We start from the raw sequence: 24,976 nt of genomic DNA, 5'->3' as shown, positions 1-24,976 counted from the left end.
ACAGAGAGTTCAGCCACATGAACACCACAGGAAAAGCAGTTAACATTAATGAGAACCACAAAACCAGCTGGTGTTCACAGTGTGCATCTCTTTTAGGCTCTGTGCTAAGTGCTGTATGGGCACCAGATCTGGTCACCCTCTGGACCCTTGTCCCCCTCTGCCTGTTGCTCTTGTATGGCACTGAGATGTCGCTGCCTTGCTTTAGGATTGTTTGTGGATTTCTTTGAGCTCACCCAGAGCCAGAGACTGCCCTGTTCATTTTTTGTCCTCTGGAGAGGTCTAGAGACCCTCCCTACTTGCCTGGTGAGTGGGTCTGAAGAAAGAGAGCATTTCTGACCATTTCTGCCTTTGTCTAGTCCATAAATGGAAGATTCAGAAAGGGCATGAGAGTTGGTCAGCTCTGCTTATGTAAGCATTCCATATAGAGCTGCCAGCTTCCCTTTGATCAACCTGGCCTTGACCACCCTCTGGCTGCAGAGGGGTAGCAGACACTCAGAGGCCACAAGCCTTCTTCCTACACCCAGCCCAGCCTGTTCTCAGAAGCTGCTTTTGGGTGGAGGGCTGATGGCGTTTCACAGGCACTCAGCAAAGGATGGTCCTGACTAGCTTAGCTGCCTCTCCCCAACAGTGCTGGGTAGCACCTACCTAATAGACCTGCCCAACTTCACATGATCTTGTATCTGATGAGGGTCAGGATGGCAGTGTGGGCCTCCGGAATGCTCCCAACGTTTCCTTTGAGTTCCCAGAGCTTTACAGGTTCATGGGTAAGGAAGGTCCAGACTCTGAGCTATTCCCCAGGCATTTCACCTCTTCTCTCTGTCTTCCTCTCAAGGCTTCCTCCTGATCTTGGCACTGACCGAAGCACTGGTATTTGCCACCCAGGAACCATCTCCCAGAGAATCTCTTCAGGTCCTCCCCTCAGGCACCACCCCAGGCACCATGGTGACAGAATCCCTCAGCTCTACCAGACACTCATCCATGGCAACTGCACCCACTTCTGTGGTGACACTGACCCCCTATCCTGATGGACCCTCCTCACAGGCTGCAGCTCCCATGGCAATGACAGCACCCCATCCAGATGGACACCCTCCTACAAACACCATCTCCACCATTATGGCGACAGCAACCACCCCACATTCTGAAGGCCCACTGCCCACAGGGCCCCTTCCTACTGCCATGGCAACCACATCCTCCCCCTCAGAGGGCCGCCCCCAGGGAGAAGCTGCACCCACCATCCTGCTGACAAAGCCAACAGGAGCCAGCAGCCGTCCCACCACAGCACCCACCCGGGCTACCACGCGCAGGCCTCCCAGGCCCCCAGGCTCTTCCCGAAAGGGGGCCGGCAGTTCATCACGCTCTGTCCTGCCTGCACCCAGTGGCCACTCTGGGAGGAAGGAAGGCCAGCGGGGACGAAATCAGAGCTCCACACATCTGGGGCAGAAGCGGCCCCTAGGGAAGATCTTTCAGATCTACAAAGGCAACTTTACAGGGTCTGTAGAATCTGACCCCTCCACCCTCACCCCCAGGAACCCACTCTGGGGTTCTTCTTCCTCACCACAGCCCCAGACAGTGACCACAACCATGGCGCCCAGCAGGACCTCGTGGGCACCACCCACCAACCCCCTTGTGCCTGCAGAGGACAAGCCAGGCCTTAACAGAGCAGATCAGGGGGGTGGTTCCACTTTCACCAGCCAAGGAGGGGAGCCGGACACCACAGTAGCCTCAGGTGCCCCTGCCAGCCCACAACCTGCCCCAGTGCCTTCTCAGCGCCCCCACGGTGACCCACAGGATGGCCCCAGCCACAGTGACTCCTGGCTTACTGTCACCCCTGGCACCGACAGACCTCCATCTACCAGCTCTAGGGTCTTCACAGCCACCGCGGGGCCCACCCAGGCTGCCTTCAATGCCAGTGTCTCAGCCCCTTCCAAGGGGATTCCTCAGGGAACATCCTCAACCTCGCAGGCCCCAGCCCACCCCACCGGGGGCTCAGAAAGCACTGTTTTCCAAGCCAAGGAGGAGGCTACAGCCACCCCCACCATGACCAACAGGGTGCCCAGTCCTCTCTCCACAGTGGTGTCCACGGCCACAGGAAACTTCCTCAACCGCCTGGTTCCTGCTGGGACCTGGAAGCCTGGAACAGCAGGGAATATCTCCCATGTGGCTGAAGGGGACAAACCCCAGCACAGAGCCACCATCTGCCTGAGCAAGATGGACATCGCCTGGGTGATCCTGGCCATCAGTGTGCCCATCTCCTCCTGCTGTAAGTGCCTCACCCACTCCCTACTCCTCCCTCTCTCCCTCCTCTCCCTCTACCACATCAACTTGTCGGTCCCCAGAGTTCCTTTGCCCTAGAGTTGGACAGTCCCCACCCAGTAGGCTGCAAAACTTCCCAGAGTTACAGGAAACCAGGTGGCAGGACAAGAATCATGGGTTATCTCTACCCCTAGTCCTCTGCTCTGCCAGGCTATGGCTCAGATGCTAACTGATCATAAAGACAAAGCTCCCAAGAGTTGGGGAGAACCTTCCAAGTAGTCCAGTCTGACCGCATTTTTTAGAAAGGAACACCAAACTAGAGAGGTCCCATGGCTCACTCAGGAGCCCAAAGTTAAGCGAGAGACAGACCTGGGAAGGGACTGTCTTCCCACCCAGTGCTCTTGTCATGACACCACCCTGCCACACTCACCCTGGAGGGCAGCCTGCTAATGGCTATAGTGACATGGCACCAAGACACCGTAGGTGAATGTTGGCACTTCTAAACGTACAACCTCCAAGTAGCAAAGCCTTCACCTTCCTCTCCCACTTCATATCCATCTTTCTGCCTGCCTTTTCTCCCATCCCTCATCTCTTCTCCTCCTCCTCTCTCTCTCTTTCTCCAAAAAAGAAGAAATGAAGCTTTGATCTTGCAGGGATTTCTATCAGCCTTGGCAAAAGCAGTTCCTATAGCTAAATTGAGCCTTGAGAGTTACATGTAAATTTAGCTCTTCTCTCTCTCTTCCCTGGTTTTATTTGTTCATGGGTGGTATGAGCTAGATAACGATGTAGATCCCATCATTGCTTCCACTGGTACTGGTGGAGAAGGGCTCTCCCCAGGCCACCAGCACCTCCTTGCTGCTCCCTGTCATTACTTTAATGAGAATTCAGGAGACCTTCTCCCTGATGTCTCCATATAGAACCTAACATAATCACTCAGAACCTTAGGGCTTCCTTTTATGTCTTTGCCATGTATTTGATCCTAGATTCTTAGAGTTTCTCTGATAACCTCACAGGAATCCTCACTGATCTTAGCTTCAGCTCACCCATAACAGTTATCATCTGGCCTCCTTCTGAACCCTTCTAGGGGTGAGAAACCCCCTGTGCTCCTCATTCATTGGACATCCCATTCTCCTATGACCCCCTCAGGTTGTTACCCAACTCTCTTGGGAGCCTGACATTTGCCTCTTTGTAATTTCCACTCTGTGGTCCTAAGCCATGTCCTCTGAAACCACACAAAACCAGTCCATCTACCAATCCTAAAACATTTGAAATGGCACTCAAGGGCAGCCTTTCTTTTCCCAAGTTGCTCATTACTATTCATTCAAGTCTCTTTGTAGGGCCAAATTGCCCTGGCACTTCCCCCTTGTCTACCACTCTGGATGGCCACCAGTTTATCCCTGCTCTCCTAGAAGGAAGCACAGCATTTCACATGCCCAGTCATGGCAGAGGAGAGCAGATGGTCGCTCCTTTGTTCTGGACATTTCGGTCACATTCAGGAAGCCAACACTGGCATCGGCTCTGTTGGTGGTACCGTCACATCACACCATGGGCTCATCCTGATCTCAAGAGGAATGAAACCCTAGAAACTTTCCACAGAGGAGGCTTTTAAGCCAGCTCTCCTAGCCTTTCCTCAACCCATGGGTCATTTGAACATTAGTACAGGGGGTGTGTGCCTTTAACATGAACATAATTTCTGCTTGGCATTGTACCAATAAGATCTTTTAAAATCTAGATTCTGGATTCTTTCCAGAAGCCACCTCTCCCAGCTTTTTTTTCCTTCTAGTTGATAAGCAAAGCAAACTTTCCATGTCAAAAGTGGGCGGCCTATTTCTGCCCACTTCAGGACCCAATTCAGGAAAAGTGAAAATGTTTGCCGATTGCATATTTTATTCTTTCATTAAGTGGCTTTATTGTCTTTCATGGAAATACAAATGAATTCTTAAAACTGATTGCCCACTTCTGAAACAGAAGAATGATAATGCGAAAAAGTAGCACTGTTAGCCAATAAATTATTAATAATGGTCATATTTGAGAAGTAACCACATTAGAAACAGCTTTCTAGTTTTCTATTCTTTACATGTCTCTAGACGCTTTAGTTTACAAAGTGAGTTCCCATTATTTTTAATGATTCCATCCTTGGGGCACCTGGGTGGCTCAGTTGATTAAGTGTCCAGCTTTAGCTCAGGTCATGCTCTCATGGTTTATAGGTTCAAGCCCCACATTGGGCTCTCTGCCCTTCCTGTGCACTCTCTCTCTCTCTCTCTGTCTCAAAAATAAATGGCCATTTAAAAAAAATCATTCCATCCTTAAAACAGACTAGCCAGAGGGATTAAAACAAAAACAAAAACATAAACATGCTATGCAAGGAACACACTTTACAGGGAGGGAATAAGTCACCAGGTGAAGTGACTTTTCCAGGGTCCTAGCTCACATAAGTCAGCCCAAATCCGGTGGTAGAATCTGTTTGATTCAACACAATATTTCCCAAGTGCCCGTTGTGTGCCAAGCACTATGCCAAGCATTAGGGAATTGATATATGTGATGTGGCTCCCTTCCCCAGCTCCCAGAGCCCTCTCCCCACCTGGGCCTTTCTCTTTGCCTGGTTTGGACAGCACAGAGTAGATCCAGCCTGCACCCCACAGGCCACACCCACCTGTGTTTTATAGTTCTGAAAAGACTCTACAGCCCTTTTTACATGTGTGAGTTTGAAATTAGATCAGATCTTACTGCAAAGCCAGAAAACCCATGGGCTGCCTAAACCATGCAAAATAATGTCAACTAAGGTAGTAGCAAATACATAGCCTAGAACCGCACCCAGAGAATGCTTCGGCAGTCTGAAAAGAGCCTTCAGGTGCTGGGACCGAACATACCACTTCGTAAAGGAAGATATGAGTCTTTGTTCAAAGTGGACTCTTGCAGCCTCTTGGAACCAGACTCCACTTCTTTAGCATCTGTCTTGCATTTCCGTCGTCCACATGGGAGGGTCCCCTAACCTCTCACTCCTAAGGTCCCTGCCTTAGCCCTGGCTGCCTCCACATAGAGCTCCCTGCCCTTAGTCGTGGCCCCAACTCCTGTGGGTCCTCTGGGGCCCTGTGAAGGCCCTGATGCAAGGGACATCAAGATAGAATATTTGTCCAGCTGCAGAATACCATGCTCTTTCAGAGCACAGATGAACAAATATCCCAGCTGTTTTCATAGCCTAATCCCACTCCAGTCATTAGACAAGCAGACCTCTTCCAGTGGCTGCATTTATCCTAAAGTTCACTCTGCTGCCCTCAAAGATGGGTCTTTGCCAGTTTGCCAGATATTTCAGGCAGTCTAGGTTGGTAACAAAGTGTGTGCCTAGATTTCCTCACACCTGGCTTTTCAGACCAGCCCTGGTCTTGTTCCTGCTTTTCTCCATCCACCAGAAGCCAGACTTCAGGTGGCCAGGGTTGCTAGGCAGGTGGGTGAATCCTCTACTTCTGTTGGAAGCAGGGGGTGATCATAGCAAATCTCAGGCCTGCGCAAGAAGGGATGTCATCAATTACACCAGCCCTTCCAAATTGAAAGCTCCGCCCAATGGCTGGAAGGCTAGATGTGCCACAGCTGAGAAATGCTTTGTCTCCTGAGACATGCCAGAGACAGCCACACAGGGTTTCAGATGTGCTGAGAACTGAAACTGATTGGATCCAGGCCACAATTGACTGGGGCAGGGGAGCCATGTGGCTCTTGAGTTGGTCTCTGCTGCCACCATCAGGAATCAAAGAGCCCACTACCTCCTGCCAGAACCCTCTGGGCCTGGCACTGAATTGATCCTCCCACACTGCCGTCAGTGCTCTGGGTTTTCATCAGGAGGTCAGTTTTGTGGCTCTGCCAGGCTCCCTGGCATCTCTTGCACATGACGCATCTATTCTCGAGAATGTCTTCACTCTGCTTCCCTGAAAAAGATGAAAGCCTTTCTGGAGGGTGAGAACAGAAAACAGGCCAGCGGCAGATGTTTTTCATACCAATCTAAGTTGAGCCTAGCTGGAACCGGGAAGCAACTCTCTCTGACCCCGGATATGTGAGGGTCCATGTGCACCTCACCCCAGAGCATTCTGGCTTCTTGCAGACATGCACTTAATGCCACTGGAGTATCAGTGCAGCGTTCAGCAAGATAAAATATCCTGTGGTCATGTAGTTCTTGGCTATGTTCATTGTTCTGTGAATGTTAGTCCAATCTGAATGTGTGTATATGTGTGTATTTAGTTATGTATGTGTATGTGTGTATAAAATATGTGTGTGTGTGTGTGTGTATACACACACACATACACACATACATATATATGTGTGTGTTTTTTATAGGCCCAAAATGACTTTGTAGTTATTACATAAGAAGACACGGGTCAGAGTTACTCTTTCCATGAGAAGAATAGAATAAATTGGAATGAGAAGGAAGTGTGTCCAGGAGGTTTGTCTCCTTGGGGCTTATGAGCTAACTGAAGCCAGGGTGGTGGGGAGCAGCCTCAGGGCCAGGGGATGTCACTTCAGCTGGACCACAGTGTCATACCTATGTTCTCACAGCTCATCTCTGCTTCCCAGTCAGCACCTCCTGCTGGGGGCCTTCTAGTCCCACACACCAGGATGGGGAGCCAGACAGCCCCTAAACCTGCTTTCCTGAGGCCCATAGCCTCGTTTTGAGCCTGGCCTCCTTCCCAAACGCCCAAAGGTGGGAAACGATGGTCCACAGTCTGGCCCCTCAGGCCGGCACCACTGGACCAATCCTTCCCTCCAGGGTGTCAGGCTTCTCCTCTATAAAACGAAGTGCCCAAACTGAAATATGTCACACCTCCCTGTCTTCTAACTTTCTAACACTTTTTTAAAACTGTTCATTTATTTATTTTACATGAGAGATTGAGAGAGAGCGAGGAGAGGAGGGGTAAAGAGAGAGCAGGAGAGAGAGAATTCCAAGCAGGCTCCATGCTGCCAGCCCGGAGCCCAACCTGGAGCTCGATCCCAAGAACAAACAGCAAAATCATGGCTTGAGCTGAAATCAAGAGTCAGACACTCAACCAACTGAGCCACCCAGGTGCCCCTGTTCTGCTGCATAAATCATTGGAGAAGAAGGCTGGTGTGACAGAAAAGCTTGGCTCATGGACTCAAACATACCTGGATGTCATGCCAGCTCTCCTGCCGGCCACCTGTGGGGCTTGGACAAGTTATTTAACTGTCAGTCCAATGTTTCCTCACCTATAAAAATAGGACTAGCATCCTCTGTGTTAGTTCAGGACCTTCAAGAGGCAGATGCCAGCATGGGCTTGTGTTTGCCCAGAGTTGTGTCCTTTACCAAGTGCTTCCACATGCCTTAGATGTGTTCCCAGCCATGTTCAGGGTGATCTCACACAACAAGCATCACTCTGAGGGTCACAAAGACTCAGGTCAGGTTCTATTAATTACCTGAGTGATCAAGATCAATTTGTTAACTTCCATGAGCTTCAGTTGCCACTTGTGCAAAGGGGAAGAGTAACAGCACCTTTCTCAGAGAGCTATTTTGAAGGTTAAATCAGACTATAAAGTGCCTAGGTCAGCCCTGGGCATGTATTAGAGACTCCATAAATCTGAACTGTACTTTTCTTTCTTAGATGAAAGGTCAGGCCAGCAAAACAATGAAAGTTCTAAACCACAGGTGGTGCCTTGGCCTTGAGCCACTCAACAGTCATGCAGCCCGGTATTTCTTTCTACATCTCTCTTGTGGAGGGTACTGGAAGAACAAGAAGAAAGCTGTCATTAATTAAGCACCCACTGTGCATCCGGCAGTTTGCTCAGCATTTTGCATTCATGATCTCTAGCTCTCATTACAGCCCTGTGAGTCCATAGCAGTCAGTATGAGGAAATGACTTACCTAGTGTAACGTGCAGCAGTCAGACTTCAACCCAGGTCTTGTGGACTCCAAGCCCAAGCTCTTTCTATCTCAGGCCAGCTTCTATTATATAAATGAAATGGCACTTGAGAGGCACTGGGAACTCCTGGAGAGAAACAGTCAGGCCTAGAGCACTAACAACACTTGAGGAGAGAAAGCTAGGAACTGAGCCCCCTATTCCAATCCCCAGGCCATCCTGCAAGCAGGCCAGCCCTTCCCATCGAGACAGGGTCCTGGTCCCACATTCTAAACAGGCCCTGGCTCTGGAGCCAGGGGCAGTGTGGGCTTGAGGGAGCACTGGACTAGGAGTCAGAGGACCTGGACTCTGCACCCTATGCCAGCCCAGGTTAGCAGCATGAGTTCACTGCAGCCTAACCCTCTCTTTATGGTTTCTGTTTCACCAGTTCGAATCCCCCCCTCAGGCCACTTAATCATCCCAGTTCCAGGAGCAGGGTAGAAAGGTAGTGACAATGAATAATAAAGATGCCAGAAAAAGGGACACAGGACCTAGGGTCTTGCCCCCAGCCCTGCCACTCGCAGACCTGTGACCTGTGGCAAGTCAGCTGGATGCTTTGGACCACAGTCTTCTCATCTGTAAAATAAGGAGAGTCCCTAAATTAGCAGATTTTCAGGCTGAGTTCTGCAGCTCCCCTTCCTCACCCCCATTCATCCTCCAACCACCCCCATCTTTGGAAGGAAGGGAGAGAAGAAAGGAGAACTTGAATTTGGAAATTTTTCAAAATTTAAAAAAGTCTATACCAGCCAATCTAAAATTCCTTTTAGCTCAAACATTCAGAAATCTCCTTTATATCTTTAAAACTTTTTTAAGGGGACATGGAAGAATAATGAGCAAATTAGAGAAGTCTTTCTCGTCAAAGTAGATTGGACCAATAGAAACTTGCCCAACCTCAGTCTTGTCTGGAGGCCTTTTCAGGTTGAGATAAGAGAGTTACAGAATTCCTACATCATCCTGTAGGGGCCTATAGGGTGGGCCCTGTGGTCTTAGCCTGTGTGGGTGCCAGCTTTTTCAGGTACCCCACACCCTGGCAAGTACAGGCGCCCTGATGCTGGCTAACCCTCAGGCTGCTGCGAACAGAGCTGACACTCTGCTGCCCCCTGGTGGTCATTGCTATCTTGGTGCCGGCCTCTGGAATGCTCAGCCTGGGGTCCCCTCTCTGGAGCACACATGGTTGGCACCTCCAGGATGTTAAGTGCAGCCCTGCCCACCCCTGGCCTGGAGTTTCAGCCACTGCACAGGCTGTGGTGATGATGAGTCTGGGCAAGGGATGCCCAGTCTTCATTTACTGGCTTCTCCCCAAGAGGGTTACTGTCACCCTTGTCAAAACATCACCCGTTGCACTGTGTGAGCCTGGACAGGCCACCTTACCTCCCCAACTTCAAAAGCCTTCCCCGTTGGCATGCCGAAGGCCCTCTGTTCACACCTGATTCATAAGCAAAATCCAAACATACTCCTTCCTCCCTGGGGCCCTGCAAATCTCAAAGATTGGACAGACGGGGTTACACATCAAGCTGCGTAGAGCCCCGATCAGGCCCATTTGTGCAGTGTGGACTTCTGCGCATCAGTCTTTGTGAGGCAGAATCATGAATGGTTAAGAGCACAGACTATGGAGTCCAGATGTCTGGGTTTGCTCTTGGGCAAGTCGCTTCACTTTTCTGAGTCTCGGTTTTCCTGCCTGCAAAATGGGAACCCTAAAAGTACCTCATGGAGTGAAGTGGAAGATTAAATTAATTAATATTTCTAAAGTGCTGGGAAACCTTCCTGACACATAAACACTATATAACTGTTAGAAGCTTCTTTTTTTTTCTTTTTTTTTTTTTTTTTTTTAAGAGGAGGAGGAGGTTGGTGATAGTGGAGGTGATGATTATGGTGCCGGAGTAGCTGTTTTATCAGGGTCCAAGACCTCTGCTCAGTAATACTATTCTAAGTCTCTACCATCAAGTGCCTCTGTGGTATTCAAGGGCTCATTTTGTAAAGTTAACCAAGTCCTGTTCCTCTTTCTGCCATACTCCCACTCTGGCTGAGAATTCTCACCAGTCCAGCAGTGCAACTGAGAGCACACAGCCATTCTCTAAGCCTTTCCACCAAATGAGCAAGGCCTTTTCTTGGAGCAAACTCAAGGAGTGGCAGTGCAGCACCCACAGATATCTGAAATTATATCCAGGCCTCTTGCCTGTGAGCCCTATGGATGCAGTCACTGGACATGACCCTGGCTTCATCTCCTACCTCACTCCCCTACACTCCAGCCAGGCTACTCTTTTCACTCACATCAAGTGTGTCCCCACCTCGGTCCCTTTGCACATGCTGTTCTCTCTACCTGGGGCATACTGCCCCATTCTGCTCTTGTCTAGCTCCTTCTCCATATTCTGTTCTCAGCTTTAAGGTCACCTCAGGAAAGCCTTACATGATGACCCTAAAGCATTCTCTCCCCAACCCCTGTCCATTGTCTTTCTCACTTCACCCTGTTTTATTTTCTTTCTTCAGTTACTGCTATCTGAATTTATCTTATTTATTCATTTTGTTTATTATAGATCATGTGACCCTGCCCCTCATCCCGAGTATCCCTCCTTACACACACTAGGAGGGATGTTTATGATGCAGGGCAGCCTTGTGTTTTTTTTTTTTCATTCCCTCTCTCCCAGAACCTGGCCCACAGTAGGCATTCAGCGTATGTAGATAACTGTTGAACGAACAAGCAAACAAATTGACTGATGGAGTAAGTGGTTGCTTGTATGGCCATCACAGCCCCACCTGGAGACTGGCACCTGTCACTCAGCACTCTGGCTCCATGCTTGTTGTCTCCCTCCCCTGTCTCTAACTTGGACTCTCTCCACAGCCGTCTTGCTGACAGTGTGCTGCCTGAGGAGGAAGAAAAAGACGGCCAACCCAGAGAACAATCTGAGCTACTGGAACAATGCCATCACCATGGACTACTTCAACAAGCATGCTGTGGAGTTACCAAGGGAGATCCAGTCCCTTGAAACCTCTGAGGTAATGAGCCCCAAACCAAGGGGTGCCCCTGAAAGGTCTGGCTCCAGCACAGGGAAAAGCCCAGGCTCCAAAGTAAGCTATGGAGCCTCTGCTTGCTTCTCAATGTCTTGTTCCTTGAAGGGTAGTCTCTGGACCAGGAGACTGCAGGCCCCACCCAGTCCTACTGGGTCAATCTGTATTTTAGCAAGAATTCCCAGGTGCCTTCTACATATGTTAAAGTTTGGGAAGCACTGTTCTTGGGACCTCTAGTTTCTGGGAACGGTTCGATAAGTATTCACTGAGGACCCAGCTTGTGGCAGGCAGTCCCTGGGAACTGTCAAGATGAGAGCTTGCTCTCAGGGGGCCCAGATTCCAAGATGTGGTTGAGGTATGATGAGCCCCACACATCATTCCAAAGCAAACAAACTAGGGGAGATACAAGAAGAGTTGCAGAGGTATAGAAACCTAGGAGAAGAAGGCCTTCACAGTGGGGTTTCGGAAGGATAAATGGATTTTGACAGGTTTCTCAGCAAAGTAAGTAGCCTGAGTAAAGGTGAGGATGTGGACTGGACACAGCATATCATGGGGGAAAAGAATACACTGGGTCAAGAAGTGTTTTCCCAGACACCTGTCTGGCCAGTGAGAGAGCCAGGCTTTGAGGTGTTCCTTCTACACTCACACAGGTGGGGCAGAGGCCAGGACACATCAGGAAAGGTACATGGGTTGGGCATGGGCTTGAATGGGCTTGAATGGAGTTCATACTTTAGTCTTGGGCAGTGGAGGGTCATTGAAAGTTTTGAGCTTTGTGTGACCTAGTTTTAGAAAGATTGTGCCAATGGTCTGATGAAGGCACTGTATACGTGAGTAGTGAGTGAATAGGAAGGAAAGGAAGGGTGGTTTAATGGATGGATGAATGGATGGGATGACCGGAAGAAAGACTCAAAATAAGTAGACCAGCTGGGACCAATCAAGGTCCAGGAGAAAGATGGCAGACATCTGAGTAAAAGCAGGGAGAGCCAAGAAGAGTTCTTCTGGAGACACAGTGCCCTCTTCCCCTGCAGATCCATCCCCCGCAGCAGCCAGAGTGGGCTTTTACAAACATAAATGTGATCACATCGCTCATGTACTCAGAGCCCTTCAGTAGCTTCCTGGTGCTCTCAAGTTAAAGTTCAGAGTCATCTACAGGGCCTGGGAGGTTGGCCCGGCCCTGGCCCGACTCTCCAGCCTCATGTCACTCCACTCTCTCTCTCATTTGCTAAGCTCTAGCCATACCAGATTTCTTTTCATTTCTTTATGGCACCAAGTTACATTCTGTTCTAGGGCTGTGCATGACTCTCCCCTCTGCTGGAATGTCATCTGTCCCTCCCCAGCACCCCCTCATGTTCACCTCAATGACTTCTCCCTATCACTCAGGCCTGTCATCTGTCTCTGCTGCCTGAGGGCAGGAGCCCTGTTTGTTCTTCTCACCACTCTATCCCTAGCACCTAGAACAGTGCCCAGCACTTGCTAGGTGCTTGGTAAATGTTTATCACATGAATGAACCACAAGTTTTGTTCATTATTGATCCATCACCCAGCCCACAGCCTAACACACAGTGGACGCTCAATAAAAAAATTTTAACTGAAGGACAGAGGGACAGGCTTCATGAAAGCAGTGACCTTTAGTATGGTCAGTGCACATCCTGCATAGCAAAAGTGGTAGCTACAGTCATTGTGGTGAACATTTCATCATGCAGACAATTGACAGATCACTATGTTGTACACCTAAAACTAAAATAATACTGAATGTCAACTAAACTTCAATAAAAAATAAAAATGAAAACTATTATAATGAGCGAAAAATGGCTAAGTTAGCAGAGGGGCTGGCCACACTTTGAATGTGGGCTGTGAATCCCTGAACTCTAAATTTCTTATATTCCTGGGGTGCCTCGGTGACTCAGTTAAGTGTCCGATTCTTGATTTCGGCTCAAGTCATGATCTCACGGTTCATGAGATCAAGCGCCGTGTCAGGCTGTGCTGAAGGCACAGAGACTGCTTGGGATTTTCTCTCTCCCCCCTCTCCACCCCTCCCCTGCTCGCTCGCTCTCTCTCAAAATGAATAAATAAACGTTAAAAAACGTTTAAATAAATAAATTTCTCATAATCTCTTTGCAAACTGATAAATGAAAACCAAAGCCAAAGGGCTGTGCCTGTGAGCTTACTATAGAAAGGGCCCTGCCTGTGCAGCGTCCCAGTTAGTCATTCCAGCCCAGGGCACCTGGGCTGCCATCAGACACAAGCCAGAGGCTCTAATAGAGGCTGCCTCCAGCAGTCACCCTCCCAGGGTCAGGAGTTTGCAGCAGAACCAGCAGCAAAAAAGTCAGTTTGGCTTCAGCACGGGCTTTATGGCTGTTTCCCTCCCAGCAGGCCTCCTGCCCTCATTCTGCTTTACTTAGCGCAGTGTTAGTTTGTTCCTGCTCTCTGGGCACACCCAGGCACTGTGGACCACCCCGAGAGCGGCCTTGCCATCACAGGGCAGGTGCCCCACACTCCACAGCCGGGGCAGCCCTTACCGCCCGCCCTGTAGGCTGCCAGCGCCAGTGGCTGCCAAGTGCTTTGCCTAAGCAAGTTTCTCTGGTGCCCTGCTCCCCTTCTGGGTTGACGAAAGAGCAAAGCACAAATCTAGGCTGTACAGGCAAAACTGTGATGCCGAAAAAGTGCCTGGAAATTTTTCCATGCTTTTTTTCCCCCCCTCTTCCTTCCCTTCCTCCTCTTCTTCTTTTTTTTTTTTCCTTCTTTCTTGTCTGTTATTTCTTAAGTAACTTTCTTTTTTATGCTACAAAAAGTGTCCACATGGTTCACCCATGGTGAACACTTGCTTTGTAAGAACTATAAAGGGGGAGCCTAGGTGGCTCAGTTGGTTGAGCCGCCAGCTTCGGCTCAGGTCGTGATCTCACAGTTCATGAGTTCGAGTCCTGCATCAGGCTCACTGCTGTCAGCACAGAGCCCACTTTGTATCTTCTATCCCCCTCTCTTTCTGCCCCTCCCCTGCTCACACTCCCTCTCTCCAAAATAAACATTAAAAAACAAAACAAAACAAAACTGTAAAACGACACACCAGATCTCATCCTCCAAAATTCCCCTCCACAGCTCCACCCAAAGCCCAATGAAGAATGGGAATGGTAGTCCCCTCAGTGACATGCTGCCTTGTTTTCCTTACTTAGAGGGCTGACTCTGTGTCTGCCTCTGAGATGGGCACTCAACCAATTCCAGACATTGATGGAAATTCTCGTCTTCTGGAAAGTCATTTTACTGACAAATGGCCTTTCTTTCTTTCTCTCCTTATTATCCATAAGGCAATATGTACTCCTCAAAAATTATACATGTTTTGCTTAAAAATAAACTTGAGAGAATTAATTATGTCTTCTTCAAGTGGAGACATCTAAGCAAGTCTGGCTTAAGCCAGCTCTGCCTCAGCATATTACTGAGTCTTTGCCCTGATGTAGCCTGCAGGTTCTGAGACTTCAGTGTTTGAGAATTAGGACAAGCTGTGACTTTTTTTCCCCCCCCTAAATTATACCTGGGCCTGAATCTGAGTATAGACATTTAGTGGCCCACAAATGCTTGCAGCCTTTATTGGATGAGGCCAAAGCTATTCAGATGACCTGATCAGTGAATTACCTATTTGTAGGCTTTTCCATTTCTGGGGCTGTGGAGACAGACTGTATTTTTCACTTACCACCCATTGTCACACAGAGATTCAGGTCCTTTCACCTCAGAACCATCTAGTACTACAAGAAATGAGGCTATAATTCTAAGCAGGTTTTGAGAGGACTCAGGATGGGGAGGAGTGAGCCCTTGAAGGCCCTGCCGGGTGGGTGGTAGGAGAGGAAGGAGGTGGGCAAGCGTAGGGTGTGAAGGTGGAGGGAAGAAAGGCAGCCACATCTCCCAAAGATCTGTGAGAAAGAGGCAGGAGTGAGAGTGTGGGTTTGCCCACTAGAGCACTGAGATATGCTGAATGTCACTCGTGGCGGGCCCTCTCGGACTTTTATAAGGAGAGCAATACCATCTCTGGCAGCCTGAGCTGGGAGTGATTCAGGAAGCAGGAAATCTTGTTCAGAAGCTGCTGCAAAAATATGAAAGAAGAGCAGAGAGGGCTCTGCGCCTCCACACTGGCAGTGAAGATGATGAAAGGTGTTTACCAAAGCAATCCCATGTGGAGACAAATGTCCTCGTGTGTGTATTTCTTTATGAATGGCCACTGCCTAAACCCTCTGAGATCATCCCATGTCCTGCCTCTCTCCTCCCAGGACCAGCTCTCAGAGCCCCGCTCCCCAGCCAACGGTGACTACAGAGACACTGGGATGGTCCTTGTTAACCCCTTCTGCCAGGAAACACTATTTGTGGGAAATGATCAAGTGTCGGAGATATAACAGCAGCAACCCTTGCTTTGCCGTTCCCTACCATTCGTCTCTAAATTATAAATATACAAATATATATTATAAATATAACCTTTGTGTAACCCTGACTTAATGAGAAACATTTTCAGCTTTTTCTCCCCCTGAGAATTGTCAACATCTTTTTTACAAGTGTGGTTTAAAAAAAACTTTACAGAACGATCCGTGGCTTTATAAAATAAAGGTATTTCTAAGCAAAGCAGTTGCATTGATTGCTTCTCTTAATAACTGTCCTTGAGCACTTGGGGTCCCAGCAGCCCCAGGCAGGTGAGGGAAGAGACAGACCTGTAGAGGTGCGATTTTAAATTGGTCAAGAGTACGGCCCTTTGCGTGCTCCTTAAAGTTCTGGTTCCTCTTGATTCAGTGGGACTCCCTTCCCTCCCCCTCTGTGTACACACCAGTGAAGGCAAGTGGGCCACCGGGGGAGAAGCAGTAGACTTGTGCACAGAGCAGGAAGGGGGAACACCTTGCCACCCCAGCAGATAAACATCCTGCACCTGCACAGTGGCACCATTGGCTGTCGAGCGTAATTCCAACTGAGTTAAGGACCGTGGGCAGGAACATGCAGCCCTCAGGAGCCTGTGGAGGACATCGTGGGCGTCCCGTCAAGGCCACATCCCCCTAACATCCCACGACAGGGAGCTTCCACTGTGCTAACAACAGGACTGCCTTGCCCTGGTGGAAAATAAGCACCCCCCCCCCTTAAGCACATTCCTGCATCCTCTCCAACACCCACATCTGCTTTAAAACTCGTGCCTTTCTCTAGAGATGGTTTAGATGTGGATCCTAGCCCCAGAGCTTTGGTATGCTTGCTCTCCTTCAAGGATCAAATGTTTATTGGGGTTCAGCTTTGTTTTCTCAAAAGGCATCACACTGTGCCCCTGAGGAACATGTTAAGAGGCCTTGAATTATGGGGCTGTAATTTTCTAAGCCCTCCTGTGATCTTAAACAAGATTGCTAAAGTGGATCACTTAGGAGAAGACATCCTGATATCCCTCCCTGGTGTTGCAGACCTGCCTGTGGGTCAGCAGACAGGCTTGCCATCCAGCTCGCATTCTCCAGTCTCCCCTCCACTGCTCCCCTTGCCTGTCCACGCTCAGGAGGGCTCAGACCCACAGAGACACAACAGAGGCTTCCACAGATGGCTGCTTCTCACTTTTTCCCTAATAGAGAGTGGTTGGGAGAGAAGATAACTGCTTTGACTCTTTCTCTAAAAGAAAATTAGTTTGATAGTATATTTTCAATATAGATGTTCTTATAGTCAGATTGGGAATTGAACTTGAATGTTGATTCGTATGTTCGTGTTGTTGCTGTGGTCTTTTTATCATACCTTTTTCCTTTCTTCCTACATTTCTTTTTTTTTTTTTTAAGATGGCCTTCAAAAATGTGTGTTCTCAATGTTGTATGAACCTACTTAACATGAGTTTGGTGGATGTGTCTCTTTAAAGACTCTTCAAACCACAAGGAAGCAGGTTAAATGTTGCTCTGAGATTCATTTCCCAGTGTGCTGCTGTATGACCTTTTAACCTTCTATTTCTGTTAACTATTGCATTTAATATAGCAATGTGTGTGCGTATATATAGAAAGAAATCTGTTTGTAAAGTAAAATTATATATAATATATGTAATCAAAGATACATATGTTATATATACATATGTGGATGTATGACTTATTTTTCCTTATCCACAGAATTCAACTACCATGTATATATAAATAAACTTATTTTACTAGCCAGAGGATTAAGTTGCTAATACATTTTGCATTCTTTTCATTTTAAAATAACTTTTAAGTCTTCCTTAAGTCCCGACACTGCCTAATGTTCATCTGTATTTTTTAATCTATTTTAACAATAAGTTGGGTTTTATGAGTAATGAGCTACTGGCAGTTTGTCATTTGGTAATACCAATCCTTTAGAACATGTTTGTGACTTCTCCACAAGTCCTCTTTCTTTAGGTCTTTGGAAACTCTGGTGTCAATTAAGGTACATCCCTTCTTCCCCTCTCCCTCCACAGGGCTGGGGGTTTTACTGTACGTATCAGAGAAAGGTCAGAGAAAGCTGGGGTTAACCTGTCCACTGAGAGTTACCATTCTGTAGGAAATAACAGTGCCTAAACATGACACCTGTGCAAACAGCTTCATCAGTAGTTTGAACCCTTCATTTAGCCTTGGATGATACACCCTGAAATTCCTGCAGCCCCTCAAGACCCAGGCAGCACCCCCTGTGCTAGGAGGATGTTATTATAAGAGTCTGGCGGGTGCGGTGGGGCCTACAGGGTGCCTCAGAGGTGGTGTTTGCACCAAGAATGCCATGTCTAAATAAGGACACTGCCACCTTTTACTTGATCAAGTTGGTTCCTTAATCTGTTAATCATATACCAACATTGATATTTATACAGTATCTTCTGTGTCAACTCAGTCAAAGTAGAAAGGGGAAAAAAAGTTATGGTGTCCTAATCAGCAAGGAAGAGCACATAGAATATCCCAGTAGGTAACTGTAGTTTTGAACTCTGCTTGTGTGACTTTGGATAGTACCCTGTTCTCTAGGTGGTGGGAGACAGAGGGCGTCCTACATAAGTCACTGGACTAGGGGTCAGATGAGATTTTCTTGTCCTAGCTCTGTTATTTTCTGGATAGGGGACCTTGGAAAAGTCATTGCAGCTTTCAGGATCTTCATCACATAAGGAGTCAACTGATCATTTGACATGTGATGATACTTCTGGAATTGTAAAGTGCACAGCCCAAATAGCAGTACATGTCAACCCTGTACCTACCTTCCAAGGTTAAATTGAGAATTCAATGAAACAAAGTATGGAAATTATGTACAGCACTAGGATAGATTCAGTACTTACTAGAAATTGGCTACCTTCCCCTTCTCTCACTTGAGGTACGTCCCCGTGGTGCAGGATTTGGGATAAATATCCAGGTCTGGGTTTTGGCTACTTGGTTTCTCTACTGTAAAACTTACGTGCAGTGGGGTTTATTTAGGTCCATTTTGTTATCTCAGGATAACAAAGAGGATCTTTTCTAGATCTGGGAAAGTAATTGACGTGTGACCATAACAACATGCCTTACTGGATGCTGACAGCAGGAATTAAAACCCAGGGGGTGTCATCAGAACCTAACTTGAAGCACCCACCCTTAAAGAACTTACTGGAAAACCTTCTCTTTGTTTTGACTTACTAGTTTTCTGGCAAATGGAGAAACAGGTGTAGGGAACAGCTACATCATAAAAGGTGCCCAACATGTGTGGGACCTGAATTCCCAGGATCCCTTGCACTACTGCATTAGGGAGAGCTCAGGCCAGTGCATGGAAAGCAAGATCCAGAAAGGTGAAGCAACTTGGCCATGGTCAAGCAGCTGATAAACAGCAGTGTTGGGGGAAGAAAAATGCCACAGAAGGACCTGAAGCTGCTACCAAGACTGAAGGAGGGGAAGGGAGGCAACAGGTTTGGTTTGTTTCTCTTCAGTTCATGGGGCTGCCTCCCACTGTGGCTGGTTCACATCCATTTCCATCCTCTATTACCTGTGTGGACGTGCATGCACATTCACACATTTACATACACAACACATGTAAGGATGTAGAAAGCTCTGAAATTGGCCCTGGAACACCTGGATTCAGTCCTGGATCACTACACTTGTGATCTGAGGCCTTTGGGTCTCAGTTTACTCATCTGTGAAATGGGCTGCTTGATGCCTGCCTTGCTCTCTCTTAGGTAGCAAAGTACACAAATCCAGATGAGCCACCCCCACAGTCCGCACTGATCCAGCACCCCCATCACCAGCAGAAAAATCTGGGAGGTCAGGCACATGACCTTGCAGAGAATGCATGAGTGCCTTTCTGCACGCAACCCTGGGCAGGGCCTGTTTCCCTTTCAGCTCGGTGAATGGTGGAAGCTCATGGAAAACAGCAGACAAAGCAGCCCTGGGGATAGGGGAGCTTCCAGAGAGGCCCACAACTGAGCCACAGGGACACTGGGGCTGGAAACCAAAAGTCACTGGGCTCTGTAAGCCCACTAGGCACAGCAGAGGCAGAAGGGATGACGAGCAGCAGGCGAGTGGTGGTGGACATGCCCACCGGTGCCAGCTCCAGCTTGCCCCTCCAGAGGCACAGGGCATCCTTTGGGGGAACATGGTCATCATCCTCCCTGGATAGCCCCCCAGCCTCCAGGACCAATGCCATGGGTGGTCTCGTCCGAGGACCCAGAGTCTATGTAGGGATGGTGCCCAGTGGGTACACAGGTGGCCTGGGCACCCGCGTGACACGCCGGGCCCTGGGCATCAGCAGTGTTTTCCTGCAGGGCCTGCGGAGCTCAGGTCTGGCCACAGCACCAGCTCCAGGCCTGGAGAGGAACCTCGGTGCCGTTGAGGACCTGGGGGGTTGCCTGGTGGAATACATGGCCAAGGTTCATGCCCTCGAGAACGTCAGCCAGGAGCTGGAGGCACAACTGCGCGTGCACCTGGAGAGCAAGGCCACACGCTCTGAAAGCTGGGGTGCCCTCAGGGCTTCCTGGGCCAGCAGCTGCCAACAGGTGAGTACGTGGGCTATGCCCAAGGGCTTTGTGTAGGGCCAAGAGAGGATGCTCACAGATGCCTGGGGGGTCATCATCAGAGAGCAAGGATGCTGAGGCAGGGGCAGGGGAGTGAATGGTCTCAGGCCAAAGAAACTGACCATAGCCTCTTACTCTTTCATGCTCAGAAATACTGATGACAGTGATAACAATGACAGTCGCCATTTACTGAGGTAGACTAAGGGCCAGGTCCATAGGAGTCCCTGTACATGCACTGTCTCCTGTGTTCAAAGCAATGCTAGGCAGGGACTTATTCACTGACTGTATTTTTCAGATGAGAAAACTGAGGCACAAAGAAATTAAGTAATTTGTCCAGATCATGCAGCCCATAGGGAAGCTGAGCTTTGAGCCCAAATTGTTCCAGTTCCAAAGCTTGCATTCATCCCATTAGCCTGGGCTGACTCTGTACCCTTTGTATTAAGCAAGGGTTTTTACAGACATCATCAAATGGAACACCATCGAATGGATATGGCATTAAAAACAATGGATAAATGGGGGTGTGTTCCTGTATCCATCGACTACAGCGCTGTCCAATAGAAATAGGAGCCACAGGGTAATTAAAAAGTTTCCATTACCCACAGTAAAAAAAAAGTAAAAAAGAAACAGGTAAAGTTAATATTAGCATATCTTATTTAACTCAGTATATTTTAAATGTTATTTCAACATGTAGTCAATATTTAAAATATTAATGAAATAATTGACACTGAAATAGAACTTTCTGCCGTGATTGAAATGTCCTATACCCACACTGTCCAGTCTGGTAGCCACTAGCCACATATGGCTATTGAGCACGTGAAATGTGGCTAATAAGATAAGGAATTGAATTTTTGTTTTTATGTTTATTTTATTTTATTTTATTTAAATGTAAATATGGGCTCCTGGGTGGCTCAGTCAGTTGAGCATCTCACTCTTGACTTCAGCTCAGGTTGTGATCCCAGGGTTATGAGATCAAGCCCCAGGTCAGGCTCAGCGCTGAGTGTGGAGCCTGCTTAAGATTCTCTCTCTCTCTCTCTCTCTCTCTCTCTCTCTCTCTCTCTCCCCCTCTGCCCTGCCCTGTGTGTGCTCTTTCTTTCTATATTAATTAATAATAATAATAATAGATTTAAATAGCCACATGTGGCCAGTGGCTATCTCATGGGACAGGGCAGGACACAGAGGTTTCATCATTCCCCCTTGCTTGGTCAGGATGTGCTCTCCAGGGTGATTGCTGCAGAATGCTGAGCTCGTCTGTCACGTCTGGCCTGCGGCCTATGGTTCCACCACTGGGACTCCAGCCAGCATTGCATATCTCATCAGGTCTCTGTGGGTGGCTCTTTCTTGTCCCTTCCCTCCCCCACCTCCACCCGACAAAGGCTGGCCTTAGGGTCCCTCTGAGCTAGATCAGCTTCCAACTCAGCTAGGAACTGCCCTTGTACCCTGGGGCCCAGCACGCAGTCCCCTGAGAGGAGGTCACAAGCCTCCATTTGTGTGTGACTGGGTGATGCAGAGCAGGAACACTGAGAGGCTCCCCATTCCCTGCCTGCCCCCCATTTCATCCCAGGATGCTTCTCCTTCATGGGCTCATAGGCAATCAGTGCCCGGCTGTCAGCTCAGTATGTGTGATGTGCAATACTGTCCTCTTGGCTTTCCTCTGGAGCTGTTGTCCTGCTTGCATCGATCTGGGCTGTGAGAGAAAGCCAACTTAAGAGCAGCTTGGGGCTTAAAGCTGTCGAATCTAAGACAGCCATCCCTCCCAGATCCTCCCTGGCAGCCCTGAGTCCAAATATTTGTGTCCTATAAACCACCAGGCTGTCCCCAGATATTCCAATATTTCAGCATGTGCAGGACAATTTCTCACATTCAGATGCCACACAGGCTTTTCATGAGAAGTCAGGCATCCTGATTTCTAAGTCAGAAAGTATGGCCACAAAACATAGTCCATATTCAACTGTAGCTAGCTACAGGAGATTGGGCAACTTACTCAACTTCTCTATGCATCATTGGCCTTATCCATAAAACGGATCTAATGCTGGGGCTATTACAGCAAATACATAGATATGTAAGTTGCGTGGTTCCTGCCTGCAGGTAGACTACAGGTCAGAAAGCTACACCATGACAGCAGCACAGCCACAGGGCTGCCAAAGCAAAGGCTGGATGCCAAGACATTCAGCCCTGACACTGGTGGTCATTTTCCTCTTAAATGACCATAACTGGGGCACCTGGGTGGCTCAGTTGGTGGAGAGACCGACTTCGGCTCAGGTCATGATCTCATGGTTTGTGAGTTCGAGCCCCACGTCGGGCTCTGTGCTGACAGCTCAGAGCCTGGAGCCTGCTTCGGATTCTGTGTCTCCCTCTGCCCCTCCCCCACTCACATTCTGTCTCTCTCTGTCTCAGAAATAAATAAACATTAAATGACCATAAGTGAGATCCTTCATATGACTACAGAGTTCTCTTTTTCTTCCTTTTTTTAAAGCATGAACTTGAAGATACAGTTAGACCAACCTGTAAAATGAAGTTATTTCTGTATCACACAGCCCAGCCTTCCAGCCATATTAAGCTCTGTTCCGCCACAAAGAACCAAAGAAAATTCTACATATGCACATTAATTTTCCTTTGTTGCAGTTACAAAGCTGACCCACGCTTTCTACCCCTCCAGGCTTCAACATAAAGCTTTAAGATGGCTTTGCTCATGCCTGCTCTCCTTCCTGGTGTTCTCTACCAGTCACCAGCATCATCTTTTGGACATATGGGATCTGACTGTATTATGTCCCTGCCCAACACCTTTCTGGACTCCTCATCACTGTCAGGACACAATCCATGACTCTGGGCTCAGTCCCCAAAGCCCTCATGAAGCCACGTCTCTGTCCCAGCCACATCACCCACCTAAGAGACCCTGAACACAACTGTGTGTCCTCAGCCTGCTCCTTTGTGATGCTCCCCCTGTTCCTTCTGTGATCTCATGACAGCCTCTACACACATCCACGGTGGTAGTTAGTTACCATGTTGTCCTGTGGTCCCTTGCCTGGCTGTGCCCTCGCACTCTTGGCCACTTAGGAAGAACCAGCTGTGCCCACCAGTGGAAAGACTGGAAAGAGCTTAAACTAGTTCAGCTTACAGTGAACTTACATTTGGATGTTGGCTCTGCCACCTGCTCACTGGGTGCCTTTGGGTCAGTTACTTAACTTCTCTCAACTTGTCTCCTCATTTGCCATTTGGGGATTACTTTACTGAGGAGAACTGTTAAGGGGGTTAACTGAATGTTACGGACCCAGTAAAATTAGTGACTAACAGCTTAGAGAGACTGCTTCACTCACAGCATTGCAGCTACCTGGAGCCATGTACAGGATTGATGCTCAACCGTGAGTGGGGCCCCGCTTCAAATCCTGGTTCTGCCACTTACGTGGACCAGCCATTCCTTTGCTCTATGTCCCCCTTTCACTATCTATAAAATGAATGAGCACTGCCCAGGGTCGCTGTGTGCATGAGATGAAATAAGATGCAAAAAGGTGCATTGGGAACTGTGAAGTACGATGCACAGGCAGCAGGCCGTCCTGAGTCAGAACACTCTACCCCAGTCCCCTGGGGGCTGAGCCTCAGACCAAGGGACTCACCTCTGGAGGCCATGGCCCCCCTTCAGGGCCTTAGCTGGATCCCTTCTTCCTTTCTCCACCCCAAGAGTCCTCTTCACCCAACAGCCGTGCGATGATAGCTCCTTCACAAGCCCTATCTGTCCTCAAAAGGCAGGCCCAACTTCTGGCTACTCGGAAACCCAACTTCTGGCTAATCAGAGACAAAGCCTTTCCCACTGGGGAATAGGGGCCCCCACTGCCTTCCAGGGTGCTTTGTCATGGAGCCCTAGACCCACCAACCAGCCAGTTCCCATAGAACTGCAAGGGGGGCCCACCCCAACCAGGGCCCCTAAACTCTTCCAGGCCTAGAGAACAGACTATCAGCAATTCATTTATTTCAGAAAGTGCTGCCTTCCCCTCACACAGGCTTCAGAGGCAGCCATGCCATGCTAAGAGTGTCTGGGCTCCAAGAATCCAAAGCTCTCAGCTGCTCAGTCCTGCGCCCTGGGAACCCCAGGCCCCCACCCACCACCAACTCCAGTTAGGGCCTCGTCACAGGCTCAGGGAGGGGCAGGTTGCTTCCTGGGGTGTGGCACAGAACCAGGAATGGCAGCACCACACTGCATCTAGAAGGCAGCTAGAGGGGAAGGGCGAGCCTCTTGTCTACCCTTGACCCAGGCACCTGCAGGGCCACACTGAAGTTCAATCCTCTTAGCGTTGCCTATCCTCCATGGGTCAGAGTGGCCAGTCTGTGGGAAAGGCAGATGCCAGGCAGGAAAGGAAGGCTAACCAAGCAGTTGGCATACCGCACAGTGCCCCAAATAGTGGGGCAGGGCCCCCGGGGGGCCTAGAAGAGTTTGCATTTGCCCCCTTGAGTACCCTTGTGTCTGAGGATGTGCAAGATTAACTAGCAAAAATTACCATGACAAGACAAGAGAAAAACCACAGAGTTTTATATTTTGCCACCATTATTTATTTATTTTATATTTTACCACCTTTCAAAGCACTTTACCCCCTGCCTTTGGAACAAGGAACTCCATGTTTTCCTTTTGCACGAGGACCCACAAATCACATAGCCAATCCTGCTAGGGTTAATGTATACAAAGTCCCTTTTCATTTCCAAACCTCTCTCTCCCCACTCCTCAGTTATATTAGAAACTCAGCCACTTCTGCTAAGCAGTAAAAACAGACAGTAAAACTCTCAGGTGATGGCCCCAGAGGCCAAAGAAGGCACAGTCCCTGCCCATTGCTTGGGCAGAAACTGACTCTTTTCCTCTCCTGCTTTGCCGAGTGCTCCCGACT

At 48.7% G+C, this 24,976-nt stretch overlaps 2 protein-coding genes across 12 annotated transcripts in view; both read left to right on the top strand.

The window, feature by feature from the left end:
• TMEM108 (transmembrane protein 108) overlaps positions 1–17,126 on the top strand; it is a 363,999-nt gene extending 346,873 nt beyond the window's left edge. For all 11 annotated transcript variants that reach the window (XM_042955905.1, XM_042955904.1, XM_042955900.1 and 8 more), the window contains 3 exons: positions 833–2,260; positions 10,990–11,144; positions 15,412–17,126. In XM_042955905.1, the coding sequence (XP_042811839.1) occupies positions 833–2,260; positions 10,990–11,144; positions 15,412–15,534 (1,706 nt within the window). In that variant the 3' untranslated portion in view covers positions 15,535–17,126. The remainder of the gene's footprint in view (positions 1–832; positions 2,261–10,989; positions 11,145–15,411) is intronic.
• Positions 17,127–19,595: 2,469 nt separating this feature from the next.
• BFSP2 (beaded filament structural protein 2) overlaps positions 19,596–24,976 on the top strand; it is a 68,191-nt gene continuing 62,810 nt past the window's right edge. Inside the window, exon 1 of the mRNA XM_042903209.1 lies at positions 19,596–20,087. Coding sequence (XP_042759143.1) covers positions 19,596–20,087 — 492 coding nt within the window. The remainder of the gene's footprint in view (positions 20,088–24,976) is intronic.

The sequence above is a fragment of the Panthera leo genome, chromosome C2 (genome assembly GCF_018350215.1).
Source record: "Panthera leo isolate Ple1 chromosome C2, P.leo_Ple1_pat1.1, whole genome shotgun sequence".
In the NCBI taxonomy this organism is placed as follows: domain Eukaryota; kingdom Metazoa; phylum Chordata; class Mammalia; order Carnivora; family Felidae; genus Panthera; species Panthera leo.
This window is presented reverse-complemented; position numbering and strand designations above follow the sequence as displayed.